Consider the following 18,497-nt stretch of genomic DNA (forward strand, 5'->3'; position numbering starts at 1 on the left):
CAAATATGTGGCCAAACAATCCTAATTTTGCTCTTATTAAAAATACCATTATGATTGACTTTCTCTTTAAATTCTTCACTATAATTGAAGATCACTTCATATATACATCATTGAGAAATGCTAATAACACATGGACAGACAAGACAGTAACAGTCTAGTGGCTTTTGTTATGCAGGACAAGTAATAAAAGAAAAAAAACTTAGCAGTGTTGCACAGGAACACAACATTTCCTACACATACTGTCTTTCTTTTCCAGGACCCTTAATTTAAAACTCCAATAATTCTGTGTCTAAGCCTTGTAAAATAAATATTTGTAAAGCTTATAAATTAGATGTTGAGGACTTTTATGGAGGCAGTGTGAGCTTTAATTTGAGAAATATGTCAATGAAACCTCCATTATCAATAACAAATTGTAATGATAATTGCTTATTTTTCCAGGACCTTTGAAGCAAAATAAATAGAAATCAATTTTCATCTTGAAAATGGTTTATTACTTTGTCATTAGTAAGTACTTTTCTTCTCACAAATAACTACACAGTATGCTTTCCTGGGAAACTACCACCAGTTTGAAATCTTAATAAAATTCTGGTTTTGCCCTGGCCTGTTTGGCTCAGCGGTCCAGAGAGACCTGGGTTCAGTTCCCGCTAAGGGCACGTACCTCGGTTGCAGTTTGTCCCCGGCCCTGGTTGGTCGTGCGGGTGGCAGCCACTTGATGTGTCCCTTTCATATCGATGTTTCTTTCTCTCTCTCTCTCTCTCCTCTCCCTCTGACTCTATCTGAACAAAAAAATGGAAAAATATCCTTGGGTGAGGATAAAAAAAAAAAGTTCTGGTTTCATGGGAAGTGCAGAGATGAATAACGACATAATGAGAATGCTTGGCCAAGCTATGCAGTGCTATGGTAACACTTGTTTGATAATTTTTTTTTTTAATAGAGAAACAAAGGATTCATCAATCTATTATGTTAAAGTAAAGATTAAGGCTATATAAATATCATGAAAATGAAGATAGACATTTAGGTTTAAGGGAACATGTTACAATTTTGTTCTTGTTTATTTTGCAAAATGTAGTATTAGGTTTTTTATAAAGGATGTATTTGCAATTTATATAGTTATGGCTTCCTTCAAAAATAGAATTTCAGATTGTATTGTTATTAACTATGATCAATCTACTAATTTTCAATCATGTTCCATGTATAAATAAACATGATTTTCTTTTAGGCAAATAATAAGTCAGTTGGAAAAAATATGAACTCATTCAGGCAATATACAATATAAAGAATATAAAATAGAATGAAAAAAAATCACATGATGTCTGATTAGAAATAATAAAAGTAAAATGAAAATTATAATGTCAATTAGTACTGCAGGTTACAAATTCTTCTTCAAAATTTTGTTATAAACACTGACAGGGTTTGGTAGGCACAGGGAAACAATTAGGATAATGTAGAGTCACTATGGAAGAAAAAAACTTATTGCTAACATTGTAGTATCCTTTCATGAGACCTCTTGCTTTTATTTGATAACCAGGAGATTTCCTTACCCTTGCTACTTTCTTTCCCTAATATATTTCAACCAGTGTGAATAATTCAGAAAATCGTGAGAAAAGTAATTCACAGTTAATGTGATGTTGCTTAAGAAATTTAAATGATAAAAATCAAATTAAACTATTGAAAAGGCAGGCTTAGACCTCCTTAAAAAGACAGTTAATCGCCTACCATAATTTGGGCACTTTTTCAAGAAAAACCCCATTCAGTTTCCTACAGATTGCACACAGTTCATTCCATGGAGATAGAGAGAGAGGGGAAATAGAGAAGAAGGTTGCGGGTGTGGGTCTCCTCATTCCTCCTCTGTGCAGCCCAGCAGCTCGGACCGCAGCGTGATCCTCCCATACCAGGACCAAGGAAGGATTCTTATGTGCCGGGCATAGATGGGAGGGTCGATGACGTTTTTTCTGTGGGTATCATTGTCAAAATTTCCCTGGAAGACCTAGTAAAGGAGAATGAAGAATGTCAATTATATTGCTTCTTCTTGGAAATTATTTTTATTATTTTCTTGTTTGGAGTCCTCCCCCCACCCCAAATGTGAGATTTGATAACTAATCATGTTATGCTTATAAAAGTATATTGCGGCTTCTTTTTAATGACCATTTTAAAATCAAATCGTCAATTAATGTTTAAAGAGTTAAATGAGATGAAAATTTTTTGTGTAATGCAGGAGTACTTCGATATATCATTTTTGTCTGCCTATCAGTTTTTTTAATGCCAAAATATTTATATTTTTGCTTTTGTCATAGAGTGATGTTGGTTAGGCAGTTTGCTGAACATGCTCTCTTCAAAGAGGAGATGCTGAGATCTAGGTTGCTTGCAAATTACAGCCACATGTAAAACATGTGGCCTTCACATTCACAAGGGACAAGGGGAAAGAGAGCTGTTAGATTGTGCAGATATTTGAAAGAGTTAGGTGGGGAAGTGGCTCACACCATTTCTGGATACATCGTATTGACCTTAATTGATTATATGACCATGGCCCAGTCGCAAAGGAGGAAGTGGAGAGGAGCACATGGGTATTTGGTGAGCATAACAGTCTCTATCACAGGGTCTTTTGCTCACTTCTCACGTAGAGAACAAGAGTCACCCATCTCCAAGAGAGACAGACAAATCAATGTTATTTTTGAACTACATTTGTGTTTTTTTGTTTTTGTTTTTGTTTTTTGGCTTCTCTCTCTAGTAATTCCTGGATCCATACAATGCTGCTTGATCATTGTGGCTCCTGGTGCTCCTGTTGGCATTGCGTGACTGGCCTCCTTTACTGTTCTTTTGTTTTGAACCTCTTTGAGCATTTTTTCCCAAGAGATCTTTATAACAACTTTGAGAAGTGTCTACTTCAGGGAAAAAATATCAACATCAGAACACTGGGATCCTGCCCTGGCTGGGTGGCTCAGTTTGTTGGAACACCATCCCATACACCAGAAAGTTGCAGGTTTGATTCTCCATCAGGTCAAATACCCAGGTTGGGGGTTCAATCCCCGGTCGAGGTGCATATGAGGCAACAGATCGATGTTTTCCTTTCTCCCTCTCTCCTTTCCTCAGTCTCTAAAAAATCATATTAAACCACATCCTTGGGTAAGGATTAAAACAAAAATACATTAAAAAACAACAACATTGGAATCCTAATAAGAAAAACATTAAATTTAATATTATGTTTGAGAAATTCATGTATTTATAATATTCAGTCTTAAAGACTGTACTATTTTAAACCCATAGATTCTAAACATTTATTATTAAAGTATTTCTAACTATTTTATATTTACAGTTTTGTTTCATCACAATTAGGTTAGTAAAAATCCCATCAAGTTTTCCCTTTTAACTTTATGAGGCATCTTATAATTAGAAGATAATATTATTTCTGGCTTGAAATTGAAACATGACTGGATGGCCAAAGGGAGACCTGAAAAAAAATCTCCCCCAAGGGAGACAAATCCTCCATCATCACATGACGATATTTAGCCCATATCTTTGAATATCCTAAAATTAAAGTGAATGTTTTAAGAACAGCTCTTTAGAATTAGTTGATTCAGTCCCACATGATCACCAAAGGTTCCTTGGAAAGAAAAAAATAAAGATATTCTTCTCTAAAACATCAGACAGCATGACACTAATTAATACAAGCAACAGACAACATGGGGTAATCTCTCTGCTGGTTTCATGGAAAGATTACGAGGGGAAAGACAAATGTCATTGACATCTGGTGGGGGAATGATTTTTCAACTTGACACCAAATATATCGCAAAGGCTATCTTTAAATAAATATTTGCTGAAGAAGGGAATACTGAACTATGCCAAGTCTAGAATTTACCCTCCAGGTATATATGAATTCACATTCCTATAATAGAAATTTTATCTTCAGGAATGCTCTGACTTGCACTGACAAAGGAGGAACTAACTCTGGATTAAAATGTGCTACTAAGTAACAGTGTCTCTGGTAGGAGAAGCTCACATGTCTAGGACATACCACATAAACAGTCAACACATTCTTGAAAGAGGTTACCATCACAACAGCAGAACATGCAAGAGTATTTGCTGTGGTTTTCTGACATTCTCTCTGACATGTGATATTGGATTCAAATGCTTCACTGAGATTGTGGTGTTAAAATTTAATATAGAATCGAAAATCCAATTTCATAGCCCTGCTAGAGGACTTAATGTATATCTTTGGAATAATAGAGTTTAAATTCATTAACTTTCATCACAAGACCTATGGCAGTCCAAAATATAGTGTTATGCCACTTGTTGGGAAGGAAATACAGGAGGAAACAATTTTCTTTTAAGTTGCTAGTCTTCAGCACATGATTCCATAAGAAACCATCAACCCACAAAGCAATAGTCGACTTATTGGTCATACTTGTCTCCTTATAATAAAGAATACATATAGAGAAATGATGTCAGCTCAGAAACTGTACACAGCTAGGACATTTCTGATTTGTTGTGTAAAAATCAGAAATATTTAAATGTTCATTAAAAAAAATAAATCAAGTTTCATAAAATGGGATGATTAAAAACAAAAACATCATCAGAAAAATAGCCAAAATCTACATTAGAATCATCCGAACCATGCTCTGAAAATATAGTCTTATTTTCAGAGTTTTCTCAATAATGATACAGCAAAGAACACAAAGCACACATTTGCAAATTCCAGCATGCCATCTTGTACTTGCTGTGCAAATGTGGCCCATTTGTTTTTTCTTGTTTCTAGCACTAGGGAGATCCTGCTTAAGGATGCTATATCAATGTTTCACCTGGCCAAAAAAATGCAAACACAGTATTTTTAGTTAGCTCTATAAAATCTGTAAGAATTCTAGAAGAGTGCTTCACATACACACTTTAGATATTTAAGCACCTTAGTTGAAATCAAGTCTGAAAAGGCTGATGGAGAACATTGGATCTTCGAATAGAGGGGGAAAACATTATATGTGAGAAAGAGGCTTCGATTTAGAAGTTTGTAAAAAAGAGTTTGCACAAGTTTCAGTTTCAGGAGACTTAATTAGCTGATGACAAGTGTGCTGATGTACTCAAACATGGTAATGCTTAGAGGTCTCTCAGGCGTCTCCGAACATATGGGGCCTCAAGAAAAAGGCACTCAAGATACTTTGGAGAGGTTTGCACAGTTACTACCTAGGAATATGTAGGAGAAAATGCAGCTGCCTCGATGCGGCTGAGATCTTGGATTTTGTTTTCTAATATCAATTCTTCTGTGATACTAGTTAAAATTCAAATCAGATTGAAGTGAGGATTCAAATCTCAATGCAGACAGACTATCTGATAAAATAAAACAGTTAAATGTTGCTTCCAGCAACTTTTACTATTTTTTGTAAGATGAGATTTGCCATTCTTTGGTAGAAACAATGGTCTATGAAGGCCAGAGTAGATGTCATCAGTAGGAGGTGCCAAGGACCATGGAGGAAGGAGAGTCCGAGAGCTGGGTATAGCTCAGCTTCGCTTAGCAGTCATGTGTCATGCCTCTGCTTTCCACAAATATCAAGAAATCCTTTGGGGATTTCTTGCATATACTACTTAATTAGCAACTCATTTACTTTGTGATGTCATTTTTAAAATTTGTCCTAAACGTAACTCATTAAAAGTTTTAAAGAGATTCCCATTGTTCTAATCTTTTGGAATTCATGTTCATATTATCCAAGTAGTGAGTAGGTTTAAGCATTTTTTTACTGCTTCCCTGAGCTCTGCAAGACTAACAAGTCTGTATTTTAGCAAGGTCTCAAGTGACCATCCCTTTGACCTTTAGGTCACTCCCTTCTAGATTTCATTATTTTTCTTCTGATATGTGGAGACTAAAACCCTATGTGGGAGTCCAGATACTAAGGAAATAAAAGGGTTAAATAAAGCTTTTTCAAGTTTTCTCTATTTGCATTTGTCTTGTTAACAGTTTCAAACATAGTGTTGGCTTTATTGACTATACATGTATACTAATCCGATGTCCCTAAGAGAGAGAGAGCAAGGACAAAGATAAAAAAATCCAGTTCTCTAGGGCAGCATGGTATCTGTGTGTGTGTGTGGGGGGGGAGTGCAAAAGCTAAGAATTCTTTATTTAGCATATATAATTTCAATTATCCTTTTCATCTAGTATGCTTATAAAGAAGTTTGAAGAAAACAGTCTGAGAAACTCGGTTTTTATTTAATTCTACCCATACAACAGAAGAAACTGAGGTTTGGAAGAGCAGGCATACACCAACTCCCCCTCCAATAGCTCCAGCATGGAACTCCCTGCCTATCCGTGGTAACCTCGGTATAACTGAGCAGGTATGTATTTAGACACTTTGAAAGTCTGTGTTTTTATTAGACTAAAATATGTCTCTTTCTAAGTTCAATCTACTGATCCTAGTGATTTATTCTTAACAAGCACAGAAATGTAGCTTCTCCAAAAAACAAAAAACAAAATAATAAAACATACTCAACAACACTTTTGACATATTTAATAATAACTCACACAAACCTTTCAAACTCAATTTAAATGCTACACTAAACATTCATGGTTCTTAAAAATTCCTCAAGTAAGATGCTTTTCAAACTACTCTTGATTTCATTCCATTGACTTCCCTCTGGTTTACCTATAACTCGATTAAAGTGTAGTATTTGTTTGGACACAGTATGTAGTCATTACTGAATGGCTCAAAAGAGTGCACCTTTGTTGTAGATGCAATATTTCTATCAATGCAGTCTAAGATTTAAAACTATTATACTACATTTTGGGTCATTACTAACTGATTTATGGTCAAATAAACTCTGAACTTTTCCATAAAATTTCTCTTAAGCCAAGATTGTCCCAATTTTTTACTGTAAAATAGATTTATAGTGTATGCAGAAATTTATATTTATCCTAACTTCATTTCAGTTTATGGAATTCATGACATTTTAAAATAGCAATTTCTAGTTAAAATAATGATCTATTTAAAAAGTAGTGGAAATTTAGTGGACATTAGGATTTAAGCATCTATTTCATAAAGTAACCATTTATGTATTATGAAAGTATAAAATCTGATTTTTGTGGTGACATAGAGGACTTACACTTATTAGTTTATAGTTTAGCATCATAAAAATATTTTTATGTATTTAGTATCAATATTACTTGAATTTTTTTGATTGTCAAATATTTAAGTTATAGCTTTAATCAATGCTTTAAGTGATTTAAAGTCCTATGAAAATTTCCATGGAATGAGTATGCACAAATGGTATTAAACATAATATTTATTCATCTGAATAGGGTTTATGAGAGACTTTAGTTTTATCTGATTCTATGATTAGATTATCTATATATTTTAGGCTAAGCTAAAATTTCATTTATACTCTACTTTGCCCTATTTTCAAAAATCAAAAGTTTTCATTTAAAAAAGTAAAATAAAAATTATTATTTAAAAAGTATAGGAATTTGATTTTTAAAAAGTTGCAGTTAGTTGTATAAATCTACATCCTTTAAAACATTCTTATTGGCAGTTTCACATGTGTGAAACTTCTGTTAGTGATTGGATATAAAAAGTTTGAAAACAAAGTTTGATTCTTTTAGCTGACATACACTCTAGCTATTTTCAGTAAATTCAATTTTCTAGGAAAATTTACCAGCATCCTGAAACCATTTCATGATTGAATGGCTAGTATATCATTCTTGATGGTATTCTCTACAGTCAATTCCACTAAACCAATGAAACTCTGTGACAAAATTAGTCTAAATATAAGTACATTCTCTTAGATGTAATAAGGAAACAAGAAACCAGTTTTCAGGTAAATTCCAATATTCTAGGATATGTTTCTTGGAAAATAGTGCCTATCAACAATCATATTCTGAGAGGTACAGTCAACAAACAAACAAACAAACAGATAAATAAACAAAAAACCCCAAGGTTTTTGTTGGAGATAGTAAGATTGTATTAATAAGAGTTCACATATCTGATCATCATCCTGCAGAAGAATGAGTTGGGGATGAGCCATCACTATAGGTCATCCCAACACTGCTACAGCAAAAATCCTCAGTGGCACAGAGGAACAGGGAGCTGTCACAGTGTCTTCCAACCCAAAGCATCTTGAGTAGCGCTGCTGCCCTGCAAAAGTGCTGATTAAGTAAGGTCATACCCTCCTGAAACAGGTGAAAATTTCTGCATAGTGCAGGATGTGTCAAGTCTAGTTTAGTCAGAGCATCTGCAAATACATGTCATCCCAGTGAGCAATGTATATAGTTCATACAACTTTGTATAATATGAACGTGCAGCAAAAGACCAACCTTATGCAAAGGGAGGTCTGACCTTTGTCTTCAGCTACCCTTGGAAAGTCCTGTGTGATAAGAGTCTTTGTTTACATGGAGGCCTTTGGCCACACCAGATAGTTCATGCCAACAATGTGAGTTATGGTGGGGGCTTTGGGCCAGCTGAACTACTGGAGGGGCTGGTGACTAAAGTCAGCTATGCAGATGTTCAACCATGTCCACGTGAGTGAGCTTCAATAAAAACTCTGAACATCAAGGCTGAGCTGAGTTTCTCTGGTTAGCAATACTTCTTGCCTATTGCCATATGTCATTGCTAAGACAGGTTAGCACTGTCCAAGACTCCACTGAAAGAGAACCGAAAGCTCAAGCCTGGAATTCTTCTGGATTCTGCTCCAAATGCATGGTTAATTTTTATCTGAATCCGTTCACTGTCATGAGTGCAACTGTGATTATAATAGTTTTGAACAAGTTCTGTGAGTCCTTCCAGTGAATTTCAAACCTGACGTGGTCTGAGGGACCTCTGAACTTGTAATTGGTGTCAGAAATAAGCGTGGAATTGTGAACTCCCAAATTTTGCAATAAGCAATTGATGTTGAAGGGTTAGAGGACTTTTTGATAATTGTAATATTGATTAGTCTGAAAGGACTTTAATTGTCTGAAAGGATTGTATCTAAAACTTTCTCATATCAAGTGCCAGACTTGTGTCAAAATTAATTATTAATTTAATCTTTTCTGAGACTTTGAATAAATCCTGACATGACAACCTATTGAAATGTATTCCTTGTAGCCCTGGAAAGCACTTTCTAAATTCTCTACTATTAGGTTTTATTCTATTTTACTTGCTCTTATTTTTATTTTCTGGATAATAGTTATATCTCGTGGACATAAATTTAATAAATATATCAAACGACTAGTATTACTTGTTCTGTTTCATATTTTAGTAACAAAACAATTCAACATCTTTATTCTTCTGAATTTTTTTAATGCCATTTCTGTAAAGGCTTACACATTCTTTGGGGAATATTACTTTGGTCATCTACTGAAGATTAATTTAAAATCTGCAGTCCGGTTTTCTGAGAGCTGTAGAGCATGGTGACATATATAAATAATTCTGCACCATATTTCATATTGGATGACAATTTTTCTGTGTTCCTTTCAAAATATTGTTTGTTTCATGAGCCCTATTAAAAGTCTGGACCCTGATTCCTTCAGAGATTTTTCTTGCTTCTCAAGCTCCCTCAATGAAATTACATAAAGCTTTTAAACGGCCCATCCAAAGATTTAACTTCAAAGGTCCAATTATAGAACATTTTTGTTTGATGGGGGAGTGAACAGAATAATATGGGGCCAAGTTTCATGTCTTTCTTCCACCAGTGCATAAATTATTTCCAACCATTGAAATGAATATATGGATTCTGTGAGGAAATTCTTTCCACTCCCATTGTTGCTCTCAGGAGATTTCTTGTGATTCTGAAATGGGCTTTCTTTTGTTATTATGCAAAAACTAGGTCTTTTGCTTTAGGGAATGCTACATTTCACTGAACTGATCTGGCTTTGCTTCATGCTCCAACTGTGTATAAATCCCAAGAAATTTTTACTAAACCATAAATGTGATGTTCACCTAGAATTCTTACAGTACTATTTTGTAATGTATTGTTATTTCTGTTAGACTTATTCTTTTTTCTCTTCAAAACACACCAATGAGAGTTTTAATTATAATTGGCCAAAAAAATGCAAATATGTTGTATTTATTGTTCTACCCAGGTGATAAAGGGCCATTTATTACTTTTCAAATTGTCATGTATTCGCTGTCATCTTTCTGTAATTAATGTGGAAGCTGGTTGGCTGATACACAATTCTTGATTGGGAAAGAGCTGTGATCTCTTTCTAAGACGCATTCTTTCCCGGGTACTCTGGGGTTGGAGTGTTGGAAAAGAGGAGGAAATGGCACATCTTTGGGAGTACTTTTGAGAACTTTTAACTTCTGGCCTCACATAGAAGAAGTCGACGGACCCAAAGAGATATGAGATTAAGGGCTCTAACTCCCCACAGTCATATCAATTTCTCTATTATTGGAAAGCCGGCATAGGTTAGAATTGTAATTTCCTAGCCCAGTGTGAGAGTGATGAGTTGAGCTAAGGATTTGCTAAGATACAACCCAGCCAGACGAGAGTAAAAATGGGACTGGGGACAAAGCAGCCACCTCCATTCCTTCTGTGGTTTTCTTTCGTCACCTAGACACCAAGTAGCTGGAGACCTGGCAGTTTCCCAGAAAGAGCCAGAGGAGCCTCACCAGGAAACTCACAGGACTTTTGTTGTTATGTGTTGACCCTGGAAAACAACCCCGAGAAAAGTCAAAGCCAAAGGCTCTAACTCCGTCCACTGATATCTTCCTTCTCCTAAACTAACTGGCATTTAGAATGCTCAGTCTTAAAGTCAGGAGGTAGGACACACCGCCGTATTTAACTTCTTTTATGATGAACGTTTCCTAAAGTGACAAGAATATCCTAGGAAATATATCACGTAGGATGACTGCTTATAGAGATTTACGGAACATAAAATATGCCATTCTAAACTGTGGCTATATATTTACACTATCTGCCCCCTAGCACTCAGATTCTGTCTGCCGCAAGAAATATTCCTGCCGGAAAATTACACCTGGAAAATCATCTCCTTTTCAAAGTTATCTTCAGGAGGTATTACTAGGAGTTGTCAGACACTAAAACCATACAATTTTTTTCTATTTTAATCTAACACCACAAATGCAGAAATGTCTTTTTTTTCTTTCTTTTTTTTTTTCTATAAAACTACACAGTTGCCTGCCTCTCTGCTGAAGCCCAACCCTCATCTCTCTGGATTTCCTAAATCACACCTGGTATTCTCATTTTATCAGATCAATCTATAGTCTAACTCTACCCTTTTATAGTAGCTATGTAAGTGATGGGGCAGTAGAGACACTGGTGTCTGATAACTGTCACCTCACTTTAGGAACCTTTCATCACCCCATGTCTGTGAAGGGTTTCATGCTGTCTTGCTCAGCAGTGACTTAGAATAAAGACACACGTACGAGCACAGCAGTGATTTGAGCACCCAGCATGTGTTTAAGCCAAACTGGTGCCGCGGAAGGAAGAGTGTTGGGGGTGGCAGAAGATCACCCTGGAGGTGACTGCGGAGGTGGTAAAGGGGGGCTCAGAGCTGAGACCGTGTGTGGTGTGTGTATGTGTGTGTGTGCCTAGGCAAGAAGAAAGGCTTTCTCTTCCATCCCTGTCCTTCTGTGTGTCCTCAGGAGGCCATCTGATCCAGCTGGAAGATCTGGGGGATCTTCAATGAAAACAGGGTTGGAAGGTATAAGATATGGGATATACTTAAAACAATATTCATTGTTCGCCTGAAATTCAAATTTAACAGGGTGTCCTGTATTTTGCTTGCTACATCTGACAACCCTATGTGAAGAGCATAGGGGATCCTCGCCCTGAGCTGAGCAGGTACAAACTCTGCTTTGCTCTGAGCTGAATCCTGGGTCATTTGTTTCAATGAATTAAGGGTATACTGATTATTAAAATATACTTGCTATTAGAAGGAAAACATCAACTTTGTTATTATTCATAGATAGTGGTGAACTATCAAAAACAGGAAATAAAAGTGCTATTTTGCTATGTAAAAGTAACATGTTCACTGTTATTAAAAATGCCTTTCTTTAAACATTATTAACTACTTAGCATTTAATTTATCTGTACAAAACTAATTTTGTTTCTAGCTTTATTGGAGAGCTGGAAATTGATGCCTGTGTTCAGTCTTCTGCGGTTTGGTCATCTGTTAACAGCCGCAGAAAAACTGGGAGGAATGTCCTTCCATGCAGGTATAATCACTGGATTCATCTTTTATTTTTCAAAGTTATCTTTTAATTAGCTTTGCATCTCACGTTACACCAGAAGCTGTATAATGATGAGAAATGTGTTGCCTTCTTAATAAGATCCCCATGGGGTTTAATACAAATGCGTGTCTCAAGAGCTTGCCATACATATTAATACAATTTTACTTTGAGATCCAATAAAAGGAAATCTATCAGAGTCACTGCCGGATGTGTCACTCTAGGGTGTGGCAGAGACAAATATCTTGTTATAGTTTGCCATAAACATGCAACTATAACAAGTATATTTTGTTCTTTTTAGATTTAAACTATGAAAAATTAGAAAGTACTGGAATATTAATTCATTTTGAAAGTGGTAATGGCATTTAATTGCTCAACACGCTGCAGCCGATGGTGGGATGGTGGATAGTAAAATGGCATGTGTACCATGTAGAACTAATGTTCTTGAAAGGTCTTTTCACCATCAAAATATATTCGTAAAGGGTCAAAATACTAGTTGTTTGGTACTTATTTAGAAATAAAATGGGTTCATATTTTTTGCTCTATTCTAGTCAATGGTCAATTAATAGTTTCAACAACCAAAATAATGACATGGTTTCTGTCTTACTCAGACTGATCAAGGACTCATTTTCTAGCAGGACTAGTATCTCCCAGATGCCCATGAAATAGGACACTGTCATTTTTCTAACAAGCATTAAACATTTTTCTTAGCTAAGTTTCTTATTGGCTTCTTTACTGCCATTTAGTACATAATAAGATATTTGAGTTTTAAACCATTTATTAATGTTTGATTTCCTCAACCATTCTATTAGGGGCCTATCAACAATCAATATTTTTTATGGGCTAACAGTTTTAATCATTGCATAGAGTCATAGTTGGGCTAACACTTTGATGGTCCCTCACAGTAGTAATACAATGATGACCTGAAATAAGATAATGAGTAATTTTTTTCCATTGATGAATACTGTAATTATACAATTGTGTCTAATAATGTGTAAGTCAATCATTAATATGAAATATTCAGAATTTTCAGTGTGGACATTTTTATTAATTTCTAATGAGCGAGGGCTGATTAGGTAGACAAAAATTAGGAAATTTTAAGACTTTTGGCATTTGTAAATTAGGAAATTAAGGCCCTAAACCATGTAACAATATAAGTTATTTTTTATTTATGAATGTTAATTTAATAACACTGCTATGTAACACATTCCATGTGCTTTTTACATGTAGTTTTTCACTCATGCAAAACATCATTGACTAGAAAAACTACATGTTTTCACATTTTAGGTAGTTTTTTAAAATTTCCTGAAAATAAAGACGTTCTGAGTTTTTGGGACATAAAATAACTAACAAAAAGAAAAAACAAACCAACACATATTTAGTCCTTTTTGTATTTCCCTGCATTGTTTTCTCCTTTCTTCAGAATTTATTGAGAATGATGTTTCATAGTATCTGTGCTGGGATGTTATCTGTCACTAAATATAAGTCACACGAGCAGGGAGATCATTTCCTCTCCTTCTCCCAATCCACCTCAAATTGTTGAATTTTATGGATTTTGTGCTTGATGTTTACTTGTTTTTTTCCCCCTACTACCTGATGGTGTGTCCTTAGACAGGCATTTTTATTTTTATTTTTGTTTTAAAGAAAAAAATTTCAAAATCCAAATGCCATCTAAGAAATGTAAAGCCTTTATTGGCTAAAATTAATTATAAATTTCACGTTCTTAATCTTTAATGTTATAGAATGTAAAAACGTATAAAGAATTTCCTTTGCAACTATAAAGTCGATTCTTGAAGAAAGAAAACTAGTTTTCTATTGCTGTCTCCAAATAAATCAAATTACTTCTTTAAATTAATGAGCTCCTTAACATACAAATGGCCTCAGATTGCTCCTGTGGCTAGTATGTCACTTTAGGTTGTCTTTTATTTCTAGCATGTAGCTAGTTACTCGATTCTTCAGTTGTAATTATTTAAGTTACTAACTCACTCCCTGCTCACCTCCAACCCATAAACCCACTCCCTGTTCCTCTCTTCTTTCCTGCTCTTAACTCCTTCTTTACTCTAGGTCCAGGAACACACATTTTTAGGCAGGACTCTTGGAGTTCATGTCAAACACCAAACGGAAATACAGTCCCTTCCATTTGTCCCTGGAGTTGCACCCAGTCTTCTGCCTTGTTTCTGACCTCAAATTCCCACTTCACAACTGATTCTGATGAGCGGCCCCATCAGGTGGTTCTCTGTGCACCTTGACAACTGCTCTCGCTGCTCGCTGGTGACAATATGCCCCTCTCCAAATTTCAGTGTGTTCGCCATGGTTATCCTGTCTCGATCCAGGAGGCAGGTCTGGAAACGCGAACAACGTTCACTTTACTGTCACAGGTCTGCACTGGGATGTGCCCTGAGACTGTGGCCTTCTTGCTTAGAGACCTTGGCAAAATTTATAGAGATCCCATTTTATTTTTGGTGAGAACACAAATTATAAATGCTAAATGAGGAATTACAGGATTTTTTGAGTGTTTTAATTGGTGTAATACATACCTTATAAAAATAAGTGAACTTTTTAATTTACATGTTTTCACTAAATATTTTATCTCTGCATCAGGTAACAGACCTCCACTCAGTCTTGGAGAACACTATCGACCCTAAGACAGCACCCTTTTTAAATGTCTTCATTCCATGTAGTTTTTACTGCATTAAAAGTGGAATCCTGACATTAACTATTATTATCTCCCTCTCTACACTCCTGGGCAGAGCAATTTAATATACAGGGTGGGGCAAAAGTAGGTTTACAGTTGTGGGTACATGAAACACAGAGTTAATCCTCGTGTTATTATTTATTAATTATTTTATTCTTTCCCATAGGAACAATTGTAAATCTAGTTTTGCCCTACCCTGTCATTTAAAATGAAAAAGGGTGAACTCATCATTAAACTTTACATTATGCCAAAACAGCAACATTCTCAGGTGGTATCCTGAGTTTGAAAATAACTCCCACATGTATGTAAACATAGGCAATTTTTCATTCGTTGCACTACCATATCCCACTCAGGTCCCATAATACTCAATTCCAGCAGGAAAGACAGCAGATAAAATTCTAAATAACAGTTGATACCAGATGGTGTTTATTTAAATAAGACTGTCCTTATTTTTCAAAAACAAACTATATTGTTGTCTCCTTAACTTAGTTCTAATTAAGTCACTCACCCAGTAACTAAGGAAGCACTGTATTGTGGCTGCATATAAATCTCCATTGTGTAAGGGCACAACTACTTGCTATTTTTGAAACTGCGTCTTTTGTGTAGTCATTACTGAAAATTACTTTCAGAAAAGCAGATTCTTTTCTTTCCCTCCCTGCCTCACTTGAAAACAGTAACGGGACTCTGAGTGCATGAAACTCATAGTCCCTGGCAAGATGGGGAGGCTCTTTCCTTGTTGCTGCTGCCCAGAAAGACTTTCACCCCTTTCGTTTTCCTCCTGCTAGCTTCCTCCTTACTATTTCCACTGAAGAGGCCATCTAGTTCCCTCCAAAGGGATTCTTAAGGTTTTAAGTGTCTGCGCCAGATCAAACTTCAAAAGACCAGCATGGCTACTGACGACGAGACTGACACCTCCTTCAGTCTGCCTCACTGATGAGCTGGACTTTCCAGGCTTTCAACTTTCAAATTTAATTTCCGTTCCTTGAGGGCGCCCGCGTCAGCAGGAATGACAGGGTGCCCTGTGGCATCCGTAATCACTGTTGAATCTGACTATATATTCCAATAGCTATTCTGAGGGCTTTATTAATGAGAATTGTTTCATTGCTACTTTTTCTCCTTCACATTAATGTTGATAAGACAGAGGAAGGACCAGGAACTCTATTTTTCTGTTGGAGAGTCATGGACTTTTGTGAGACGTACATAACCCATGCCTATTTTTTTCCCTAAAGTTTTCTTATCAGATAATACACTGGGTAGGTTATATTTTGATTCTTCAAAATAAGCTGACTGAAAAACAAAGTTCTTCCACCTTGCTCGAGCTCTTCATGAGACTGGGAGTTGCTGGAGCACTATGTCATATTGAGATGTTCCCCCCATACATCTAGCCTAGGGTAGACAATAACTGCCTACCGAACACGATTGAATGAATAATTTGTGTTCTTAACTACTTAAATCTATTATTTAAATTAGAAAAATTTTAAAGCTAATATGTGTTTACCTTCTAGTGTTCATAAGACAAATGGCAACTTTGTTAAAATCTAACCTTACTTTTGGAGACATTAATTTATACTGACTTCTACTGGCAAATCAGAGACCAACCAAAGTCCTAAAGAATTATAATACATTCCATTTTGACTTGGAAAAATACAAAATTATACTTAGTTTCAAAAACTTAATTTTGGCTCTGGTGTCAATTATAGCCATCTCTCACACACTTGATTACTATTCAAACAAGCTGGAACCTCTGTAAATTTTTAGATTTCTAGGTCATCCCCAGAGTCTGAGTCAGAGCCCAGGAATCTGTATTTCTTAATAAGCTCTTGCATGAGTATTAGGATCAGATGATTTTGGTAACTACTGAATTAGAGAGTTCACCAAGGTGTTGTAGACTATTGTTGATGAATGTATGTCATTAATCTTTAAGGTCCAACAAAATCCTATTGGAAATGGGGTTTTGAAATTTCTCTTATAGTGAATCCAGAGTAAAGCTGCAATTTTTTTTTACTTATGCTTTTAAAAATTATGGATAATTTTTCAGGGAGAAAATTTAGTTTTTTTCTCAAAAAAGAGAGATGTGAATTTAGGTTTATTTAAACACAATGATAGTATGACTAATGTACTAGATGAAAAATCCATTTTAATTTATAAGTTTTCTATATATGTACTATTCTTGAAATTTATTATTGTTTTTACTTTGGCTTATAATGCTTAAAAATTAAATACTGAAAGTGTCTGTCAAATTTTGCAATTTTCCTGTTAACTGCAGTAAAAAACAGCTCCAAAAGTATAAAACAAATGTCACTTTCATGACAGCAAAGGAACATTTGACTTTCAAATAAAAAAATGTATCTGAATCAATGTCGTAGAGAAATATAAAAGTTGGTTAGATGTTAGCAAATACATGTTCTAGACTATAAAGAGAAAAAGTAAGAATATAGAGACTGATGAGACATAATCATCACATGCTAAATTATGAAAGATTTAATGTGGGATTTTGTAAAAAAAATTGAATACTAAAGTAACTTGCAATTCTTATTAAAGCTCGGAGAGGGTGGTGAAAAGCTGATATTTCAATAAAAAGAATAAAGCATCCACTTTTTTTTCAATTGACTATTGGTGTGCAAGTACACACACACACATATATGTAAATATACATTCACATAGATATTTAGACAGTCCTATGTACATATATAATTTTTCCTTGAAATTGCTTTCCTGAGGCTCAGTCAGTTATGACTAATGAAAAGCAGAAAAGGCACTCATACATTTTTAGAAATTAATTTACACCACTTATAATAAATCTAAAATATTGCTATTATGTTAATATTGTTTTGGTGAAATAATAATCTAGTTTTGGTATCTATATCCAATTCCACACACACACTCCCAAAATCTATTAGAACAAGCCGTCAAAAACAACCACCACCACCACCACAACAACAAACAGAAAGGCACAAATAAAGGAATGTAGAAAACACTCTAAATATTTCCTTTTGAAATCTGCACCGATAAAACCTTTCACGGGCACATGTTTTGCCCTGAAATATTCAGTTCAATTATTATATTAGGACAAAAGCCTGAAATTGAATTTTTACTTGTAAAGAATAAGAACATTTTCCCCTTGTGGAAAGTAACCCTGGAAAACGAGACACAAATAATACTGAGCCAATAAGAAAAACTTGTTCAAGTTTAGAAAAATTAAGTGTTAAGTTGTTTAGGGCCCCTGAAGAAGAGCACACTTAGAAAGGGTATATGAGATCACAGGGGAGATACCTAGCAGCGATGATAATATCAGCAAAGCACAGTAATAATTTGGAGATATATATATATATATATAATGTGTATGCACATAAATGCCTATATTCACAAAGGTTCAAAAAACATATGCAATACATTTTCTCATTTACTTTATAAAATTTTCTTCTCTGTGGGAATAGGTATGTTTATGCCCTACAGTTTCTTCTTAGATATAAAGTATTTCTTTATTATAATAGTAAATGCTGCATTCTTATGTACAGTATATTGGTGTTAGTTTTTTTAGTAATACATAATATACTTATCTAAGGCTTTTTCTTCATTATATTGAATTAGTTATAATGGTATAAACCAACTGGCTAAATTTGATTTTAAAATTATCATTTACATTAGCTGAGTTTGGACAG

At 35.0% G+C, this 18,497-nt stretch overlaps 1 protein-coding gene across 2 annotated transcripts in view; it reads right to left on the bottom strand.

The window, feature by feature from the left end:
- Positions 1-1,317: 1,317 nt before the first annotated feature.
- Positions 1,318-18,497, bottom strand: part of EDIL3 (EGF like repeats and discoidin domains 3) — a 386,777-nt gene continuing 369,597 nt past the window's right edge. For both annotated transcript variants that reach the window (XM_036279454.1, XM_036279453.1), the window contains one exon: positions 1,318-1,987. In XM_036279454.1, coding sequence (XP_036135347.1) covers positions 1,838-1,987 — 150 coding nt within the window. In that variant the 3' untranslated portion in view covers positions 1,318-1,837. The remainder of the gene's footprint in view (positions 1,988-18,497) is intronic.

The sequence above is a fragment of the Molossus molossus genome, unplaced genomic scaffold, assembly GCF_014108415.1.
Source record: "Molossus molossus isolate mMolMol1 unplaced genomic scaffold, mMolMol1.p scaffold_m16_p_3, whole genome shotgun sequence".
NCBI classification, from domain to species: domain Eukaryota; kingdom Metazoa; phylum Chordata; class Mammalia; order Chiroptera; family Molossidae; genus Molossus; species Molossus molossus.